General features: G+C 37.1%; 1 protein-coding gene across 1 annotated transcript in view; it reads left to right on the forward strand.

Moving 5' to 3' along the window:
* Window positions 1-8,932, forward strand: part of LOC105337090 (MAM and LDL-receptor class A domain-containing protein 2) — an 86,437-nt gene that overhangs the window by 57,697 nt on the left and 19,808 nt on the right. Inside the window, exons 124-144 of the mRNA XM_034477399.2 lie at window positions 81-174; window positions 495-650; window positions 812-1,078; window positions 1,237-1,370; window positions 1,527-1,656; window positions 1,838-1,972; window positions 2,097-2,359; window positions 2,660-2,750; window positions 3,060-3,197; window positions 3,553-3,818; window positions 4,133-4,364; window positions 4,533-4,655; window positions 5,031-5,158; window positions 5,793-5,928; window positions 6,141-6,296; window positions 6,625-6,783; window positions 6,933-7,057; window positions 7,552-7,642; window positions 7,808-7,948; window positions 8,273-8,526; window positions 8,695-8,926. Of these exons, the coding sequence (XP_034333290.2) occupies window positions 81-174; window positions 495-650; window positions 812-1,078; window positions 1,237-1,370; window positions 1,527-1,656; window positions 1,838-1,972; window positions 2,097-2,359; window positions 2,660-2,750; window positions 3,060-3,197; window positions 3,553-3,818; window positions 4,133-4,364; window positions 4,533-4,655; window positions 5,031-5,158; window positions 5,793-5,928; window positions 6,141-6,296; window positions 6,625-6,783; window positions 6,933-7,057; window positions 7,552-7,642; window positions 7,808-7,948; window positions 8,273-8,526; window positions 8,695-8,926 (3,451 nt within the window). The remainder of the gene's footprint in view (window positions 1-80; window positions 175-494; window positions 651-811; window positions 1,079-1,236; window positions 1,371-1,526; window positions 1,657-1,837; window positions 1,973-2,096; window positions 2,360-2,659; window positions 2,751-3,059; window positions 3,198-3,552; window positions 3,819-4,132; window positions 4,365-4,532; window positions 4,656-5,030; window positions 5,159-5,792; window positions 5,929-6,140; window positions 6,297-6,624; window positions 6,784-6,932; window positions 7,058-7,551; window positions 7,643-7,807; window positions 7,949-8,272; window positions 8,527-8,694; window positions 8,927-8,932) is intronic.

An 8,932-nucleotide genomic window follows, 5' to 3' on the forward strand; every position in this document is an offset into this window, starting at 1 on the left:
GGGTTTTTTTTTTTTTTTACTGAAATTGATAAGTTTTTCTCTACATGTAAGGTTACTACATAGTGTCATTTTGTATGAAGGTCGTGATAGAGGGAGTTGTTGGCAGTTACCTAGGAGACATTGCAATAGACGATGTATCCATGACACCTGGCTGTGTCCTGATGAATGGTCCAGGTAACACCAGGCACATTGTACATACATGTATTTATGCCAATGAAGAGATAGAAAATGATACAACTTTTACTGTATTTGAAATAGAACCCATCTTGTAATCTGGTTTCCTTTTTTCCTCAATTGTTCTCTACTGCATCAAAATGATTTGCATCAAAATTAAATCAATTACTTTTCAAATAATCGATACAATTCTACCTTTTTTAATCTGGCTAAATTTAAGCTTGTTTTCTGTTAAATTTTGAAGTTTATTTGTTCTTTAAACATTAATTGTGTTATGAATGCATAAAATAATACTTATATACATCTCTCTGTATTGTCAGGTATCACCTTACCCTCAGGAAGTCCCCCTCCGGCCACCACCCCCAACCCCTGCGGTAACAACAGTTTTGCCTGTAAATCAGGACAGTGTATCCCGGCCTCCCAGCTCTGTGACTTCACCCCTCAGTGTTCAGATGGATCAGATGAGTCCAGTTGTGGTATGTTAACATGTGGATCTCATAGATAGTTCAAATCACATGTACCAAGTCGTAATGAAATGCAACCTATTCATCAAAAGTATCTCCACTGTGAAACAGTAAACTAAAGGATATAAGTATAAGAACAATGTATATGGGTTTTTTTTTTACATTTTTGGTAGGTACCTGTAACTTTGAGAATGGTCAGTGTGGATGGAACGATGTCAGCAGTGGTCGCTACAACTGGCACATCTTCCAGGGCTCCTCCCCAGGAACTGGTGGTCCTAAGACTGACCACACAAATGGAACTGCTGCCGGTCACTACATGCTGGTAGAGGGAGCCACCGGAGTCTTCTACAGTCGAGCTCGCATGGAGACACCACCTTTTGGAGCCACAGGACCAAGTTGTCGTGTCACTTTCTACTACCACATGTTTGGACTAGGAGCAGGTAACTACTGCAGTCTGTCCCTTGTTCCAAGATTATTTTTGACCTGTCAGTTTATGACTTGTCATTATTACTTTTATGATTTACAAGGTGTGAAACAATATGAGCAAAATTTTTACAGCCAATTAGCATTAATTTTGTATATTTTATTTTGCATCTAGGAAACATTCGTGCCCTTCTTGTCAACAGCAAGAACCCCAGTGACAAGACGTACATATTCTCCCAGACCAACAACCAAGGCAGCGGCTGGCAGCAGGGAAGTGCTGACATTGGGCAGCTTGCTGCTGGCTACAAGGTAAGTTTCTTCTATCAAGCCACGCACTTCTCAAAAATGTCCAAGTAAATGCTTGTAGTTGTAAATCAATTATTTATCTTAGACATTGAAAAATCTGTTGGTTTTGACACATTAGTTGGCTGTTCTAGTTGCTTCATCAACCTTTCAATTTTTTAGTTGCAATTTGAGGCAAATCCCACAAAGTCTTTTGCACCCAACTCTGGTATCCCTAACTCTGACATGGCTATTGATGATGTCACATTCCAGCAGTGTAACCCTGTAGCCATATTTAATTCAACAACAAACGGTAAGCCAAGAAAATGTATTTATATATTAATGTTTATATATATGGACTTACAAATTGTTTCATAGTTGAAAAACTATAGATTTTTTTCAGATGTTAATAATATCCAGCATTTTGCTAATTATGTACTTTGAGTCTTGTATATTGTTCTAGAAAATATATGGAATGTATTACACTGTTTTAGCCTTGAACTGTACATTTGAGTCTGGATGGTGTGGATATACACAAGATCAGAAGGATGATTTTGATTGGTCAAGAACAAACATCAGTTCTCCCACCATAGGCACAGGACCTGACAGGGACCACACCACTGGACATGGTGACTTAATTAATCCTACTTGTTTTAGAATTCATAATAAAGAGAGTTTCATGTTTCTGAAATATTTCTCATTGACAGTAAAAAAAAAACTAAGACAGTGACTAAAATATTTCCCTTCACACAGGATTCTATATCTACATGGAGACCTCCTCCCCTAGACGTCCAGGTGAGAGGGCCGTGATTTCATCAGGGATCAACAAGGCCACCCCAAGTGCTGGCATGTGTCTGAGCTTCTGGTACCACATGTTTGGAGCCCATGTCAACACACTGAATGTCTACCAACAGATTCCAAGTGGAGCGAAGACTCTGATCTGGACTCGATCTGGAACTCAGGGAAATGTGTGGAAGCAGGGACAACAAACTGTCAAAAGCTCCCAGGCTTACGAGGTAAGGACAGGAGTATTTGAAAATTAAGGATGTGTATAAATAAACAGAAATTTCATTGCAAGTCGTTTTACATATTTAGATGTATAATGACATCGATTGTTCTGAAGGATCAATAAATATAGTTTTCTGTTATTGGGATGGAGAAATTTCCATTAGTCTTAGTTTCTATAATTATGGTATTACATGACACCTCTTATTGCATGCATCAGTTTAACAGACTTGGTCAGGGAGGTATCATTATTTGGTGAATGGTATAGAATTCAAAATACACTTATCAAATTTTGAGACTCCATTTTACAGATTGTGTTTGAGGGAGTTGTGGGAACCAGTTGGCAAGGTGACATTGCTCTAGATGACATCCGTGTTGTGAATGGTCCATGTCCTCCCAAACGTAAGTCTGTTCATTGTACAGTTGTATATCCCAACATCATCAAAGACGAAATCACTCTGTTGCTATGATCTGTGGGTTTTTTTTCATTTATCATAAATTCAATGGAAAATTATTAATTGGCAATGAAAAATTTCTCTATTTATCATCAAATTTTTTTAGTATTCTTAAGCCGCTACTTAAATTTTTTCATTCATCATAAATTCAATGGAAAATTAATAATTGACAATGAAAAATTTCTTAATTCATCATCAAATTGTATGAGTATATAATCTTAAGCCGCTATTTTAAAAATATTTTGTGGCTTGATAGGTATGTGTGACTTTGAGGCTGGATTCTGTGACTGGACACAAGACATGAATGACCAGTTTGATTGGACGAGAAAAAGAAATGGAACACTTTCAAAATTCACAGGTCCACCATATGACCACACTACCGAGAGTCAGTACGGTATGTCACTAATTTTTATTAACCTGGCACAACTTCTGTATGTCCGGTAATTTTCGCGATAATCTAATTTTCGCTTTCTTCGCAATCTCTTTTAAAATATTGAGTGTGAAAAAGTTAAATTCTGTATGGTATTCTTATAGATACTATAAAATCACAAAAAATGACTGACGCAAATTAAAAATGCTTTACATTTTCCCAAATTTTGTGACACGCGAAAAAAACGGATATACGGGATTTTACACTGTAAATAACTTTGCTAATCATCTCATCAATGATACAAGTATACTCCCCCGAAAAACTATTGTATTGAATATATAATTTTGGAGAATTTCATATTTTGCCGGTGTTTCCTTAGGTTACTTTATCTACATTGAGTCGTCGGCTCCCAGAAGTCGGGGAGACAAGGCTAGACTCGTCAGCGCTGTGTACCCACCAGCTCCCAATGGAGACTGTCTACAGTTCTGGTACTACATGCAGGGAAACAACACAGGCAGTCTGAATGTGTATCTCCGACCCAACGACGGTAGCCGAGACAAGTTGCTGTTCAGGAGAGTGGGCAACCAAGCCGTGGAACTGTGGCTCTACCAGTCACAGACAATCAAGTCCAATGTTGTCTACCAGGTGAGCCGTCCTATAGCAATTCAGTTCCCATCTTTGTCATGTTCAATATACATGTATGTAGTTTCCTGCCTTGATATAATTATTACCTTCACCTCATGCACAATTTAAACACTATTGGTAAAGACATACTTATTTTAATCCTGACTCAAAGTATACATGTATATCTTTTTTTTTTTTTAGTGAATTGAATTGTGTGTTGATTTGTCTTCAAATGATTATATGTTTTATATCATTCATTTAAAGTTATTTTAGATAAATGGGTGCTCAGATTAAAATGAATGATCACTGAAATGGTATTTTTCATCTGCGGATAGATTGTGTTTGAGGGAGTGATAGGAAATGGATACATGGGAGACACAGCTCTGGATGACATCAAGATCCTGCGCGGTCAGTGCCCCCCACCAGGCTACTGTGATTTTGAGGTGGACACTTGCGGCTACAGTAATACACGAGCGGGAGATGACTTTGATTGGCAGAGGAGTGCAGGCGCAACATTGACGGCCAACACAGGACCCACAGTGGACCACACAACAGGATCAGACAGAGGTACGTGTTTATTAACGATGTGTATACCAACTCAACCATCAGTTGTCTTTCACAGTTTTCAAGAGACCAGGCATTAGTGAGGAGTAATATCAAGGTGTTCATTGGATTGTCTGTGATATTAACATTAAATTGTACAGAGTTCTTCTGATTTGCCACTTTGACTTGCAGGATTCTACATGTACATTGAGTCAACTGGACGAAACCGGGGCCAAAGGGCCTGGTTCTACAGCCAGTACTTCCCTCCAAGCAACAGCTCTTGTATTACCTTCTGGTACAACATGAATGGACCCAGTGAGTTGTTTTTTGTTTTTTTTTAAAACAGCAGTGTCTCAGTTTTCTATAATTCATAGATGTAAGAAAATAGATTTGTTTGGTTTGAGAAAGAACTAAGGTTGTAGGATATTTTAGCTTCATATTTTATAAATGCTTATAGTTGGGATATATTATGTTTAAAATGCTTGCTATGTTTGTTTTTGTGGAAGATGAATTAATGAATACAAGCTGACTCTCATCCTGGCAGGCCCCTCTGAGAAGCTCAAGATTTCTTTTCTCTAGTTTATCAAAATACATTTGAAAATTTTTGTCATCCATTAAGAGGGGGACATTTTCAGTAATAAAAGAACTATTTGGTTTCTATCAATAGCTGTGTGCTTATTTGTCTTTAAGATGTGGGAGCCCTTCGCCTCTACAAACCTGACCCCACAAGAACCGTGATGCTGTGGAACGCCACTGGTAACCACCAGAATATCTGGCTACAAGCCAATGTGGATGTCAGGAGCTCCACATGGTTCCAGGTATCAACTTTCAGTTTTGTCGACTTTGATTTTTGTTTAAAAAAATATAACAAAATTTCATTTCAGCAGCAAAGGAAGACTCAAATCTTAAACATGTACTAGTATAAAAGATAATGTCATTTCATTAGCATGATTTTTTTCATTGGTTGTAACTATATGCATCGATTTGAAATATGTTACATGTAATGGAGTGTTGAATCAGTAATAGTCAGTGATAGATTCACTCTTTTTAGTTTTACTTTTCTGTCAATTCATGGTATTTTGTGAATTGAGTATAGTGAAGATGTATCTACTCAGTATTGTAATACAATGTATAATGTATCTGGTAACTTTTGCAATGATCTAATTTTTGCTTTTTTCGCGATCATTTCTACATCACAAAATATTCAATGCACAGAAATTTTATCCAGTATTGTTTGCTCTAAGAATTAAGTTGCAAAAAATAAATGACGCAAATAAAAAGTAACACATTTCCCAATTTTCTCAAATTTTGTGACGCGCGAAAAAAAATGTATAAACAGTCTTTATTACCTTGTACCATGAATTAAGTGACACATTTTTGTAATAAGTTTCCTGAAGTTTACACATTAATTTTTCTTTCACATGTTCATGTCTGTAAATCCGTGTTTTACAGATCACGTTCGATGGTGAAGTAGGAAATGGCTTTTCAGGAGACATTGCTATAGATGATGTTTCAGTCAGAAGTGGAACATGTGCTTCACAAACCACTGCCATGACAACCCCAATGGTTGCAACCACTGTGTCCTATCGTGAGTTTCTGTTGTGACTAGCATTACTGATGGGTACTATTTATTGGAAGAGGGAGGAGGGGGGTATTACATGTACATGTCAATCAAATGTTCATGATTCCTGCAAATATAAATTTTCATGCATTATTGAAAAAAAAATCTGTAGCATTGTTGTTTTTTATTTTTAATCTGTGACATGATGTTTTAAAAATTTGATGAATTTTTTATGACAGCTCCTACAAAATACGACTGTACATTTGATGGCCCAACTGCCTGCCAGTGGACACAGGACAGCAGTAACGACCAATTTGATTGGAGGATTCATTCTGGAGGAACCTCTTCAGGTTTCACAGGGCCTAAGTATGACCACACCCTTCAAAACAGCAGGGGTAAGAATATTTTATATAATTCAATTTACATTGCTACAAATTCATACACTCAACTTTAGTTATCTTCAATTTTGTGGGTCCAAGAAAACTTGTAGACTTCCAAAATTTAAAATTTTATATGGGTAATTACATAAAATTATAAAAAACAGTTACTTCAATTTTCAAACGTAGTTTAATATTAAAATGATGTTGAATTTATTCAACAAAATTACCCATTAAGAAAAATGTTCTCTGTGAAACTGTACATTTTTGACAGCCTAGGAAAATTGGCCCCTGGCCAATAAATTCAGTTCATGATTGCACAATGGTGTTTTATTAATTTTTTCAGGTAAATACATCTACACCGAGTCCAGCGGACGACGACCCAATGACACAGCAAGATATGTTAGTCCCCAGATGACCATAGATAACACGGGAAGCTGTATCAAGTTCTGGTACAGCATGTACGGATCAGACATCAATAGACTCAACTTGTATGCCATGATGAGTGAGTCTAAAACCATTCTTTTTTTTCAATTTTGGGGAGGGGAATTTTATTTTTTATTAACGTTTTGTCAGTTAAGCATAAGAAAAAGCATAAGAGAATAATGTATCGAATAAAATTTTGAATTTAACATCTCTTGAATGATTTGTCAGATGGTAACTTGGGACCTGTCATTTGGAGAAAGATTGGAAACCAAGGAGCCCAGTGGAAATTCGCTTCGGTCTTCATCAACTTGGCTTCATTTACTCCCCCTCAGTCCTCCCCAACAAGCATACAGGTAAAAAAAAATTACTGACCTTCATATTTACATACAGGTCAATTTGACAAAGATTTTTAAAAGTTATCATAATAGTGTTATGTAAACTAATTAGCAAGCATATATACTCGGTAGAGCTCTATTAAAAGTAAAGAATACTGTATTAAAACAGGGTTATTTTCGCCCCATGTAATATTCACCCTTTTACATGTTCATCTGTAAACTGTTTTAGCCTGTTTAAAATTCACCCAGATACAGTCGTGTTACAAAAGATAGCTGAAGCTACAAGTTACAATTCACCCAATCTTGAATTTGCCTGCTGACAATCTGGGCAAAAGGGGTGAAAATAAAACAGGGGTTTACAATTCCCTGTATATAGTAGAGAAAGAAATGAAGAAGTAATCTTGGATCGTGATCGTTTGTGAACTGTTACATAACCCTTTGTATTGTAAACTATGACATATCTCTGTGTATTGATTATGAACTGTGATGTACCCATTTACATTGTGAATCAGGTTGTGCTGGAGGGTGTTGTAGGCAAGGGATACAAAGGGGACATTGCTGTTGATGACATCTTTGTCAACACAGGAGCTTGCCCACCATCTGGTAAGCCATCACATGAGAAAACTGAGTGGTTATAAAAAAAATCATTTACAAAATATTAATGATATAAAAAAAAATAAATTGGATTAGGCAATGTGGTAAAAATTGATCCTTAACCTTGACAAAGAGAAAGCTTAGTGTAAATTTTGGTATTTACCTTTGTTACAGATACATGTGACTTTGAGGAAAGCAACATTTGTGGATACACTCAAGATAAAACAGATGATTTTGATTGGACAAGAGACAATGGCGGGACTACCACTCGAGGAACAGGTCCCAGTGCTGACCATACCTATGGAACTAAAGAAGGTACAGTGTACTAGTACACTTTACTTGTAAGATGTCCTCTCAGCTGCTGCTAGCTAAGAATTTTTAAAAAAAAAATCAAAATTTTTCCTTCAAATTTTGACTTATCAACAGGTGCTTTCTGATAGTAGGTATTGTACATTACCTACATCTGGCTCTGGGGCCATAAAACTTGATTATGCTCCCTTTCTGTCTCAATCTGTCTTATATAAAAGAAATATAGAGAAGAAAAATGACCTTATCTAAGTTTTGTTAGCTCTTGGCCTACAGGTTTGCATGCCTAAGAATTCTTATAGATTAAGCAGTATTCTCAATTTTCAATCACAGGTTACTATATGTACATTGAGACCTCAGCCCCTCGTCTCCCTGGTCAGAAGGCCCGCCTCCTGTCCCCAACATTCCCGCCCACTACTGGGCGATGCATGACCTTCTTCTACCACATGTACGGCTCTGTCGGAACTCTAAATGTACGCCTGTTCTCCCAGGGAACTCTTCAACCAGTGATCTGGACCAGATCCAGGAATCATTACAACTTGTGGCGAATTGGTCAGGTCACAGTCAACAGTGATTCACCTTATCAGGTTTGTTACAGACAGACATTCAGATGCTGTAATCTTGTCAATGTAAATTTGTGTAATGCCTGAAAAAAAAATTACCTGATATTTGTACCAATGAGAACTAGAATAAAGGAAAGAAAGACTTTTTAAGTAAAATCCTAAAACAGTTATTTGTTTTGTTGTTGTAAATAGATAACATTTGAGGGAATCCGTGGAAGAAGTTACCTTGGAGACATAGCCATTGATGACATCAGCATTGTTGACGGAGCTTGTCCAGCTCCAGGCAGTTGCAACTTTGAGACCAATTTCTGCACCTGGACTAATACACAAACAGGGGATGATTTTGACTGGCTACGAAATAAGGGAGCCACTGGAAGTGCAAGAACAGGACCCTCAATAGATCACACTGTTGGAAATGCCAATGGTAGGT

The sequence above is a fragment of the Magallana gigas genome, chromosome 5, assembly GCF_963853765.1.
Source record: "Magallana gigas chromosome 5, xbMagGiga1.1, whole genome shotgun sequence".
NCBI classification, from domain to species: domain Eukaryota; kingdom Metazoa; phylum Mollusca; class Bivalvia; order Ostreida; family Ostreidae; genus Magallana; species Magallana gigas.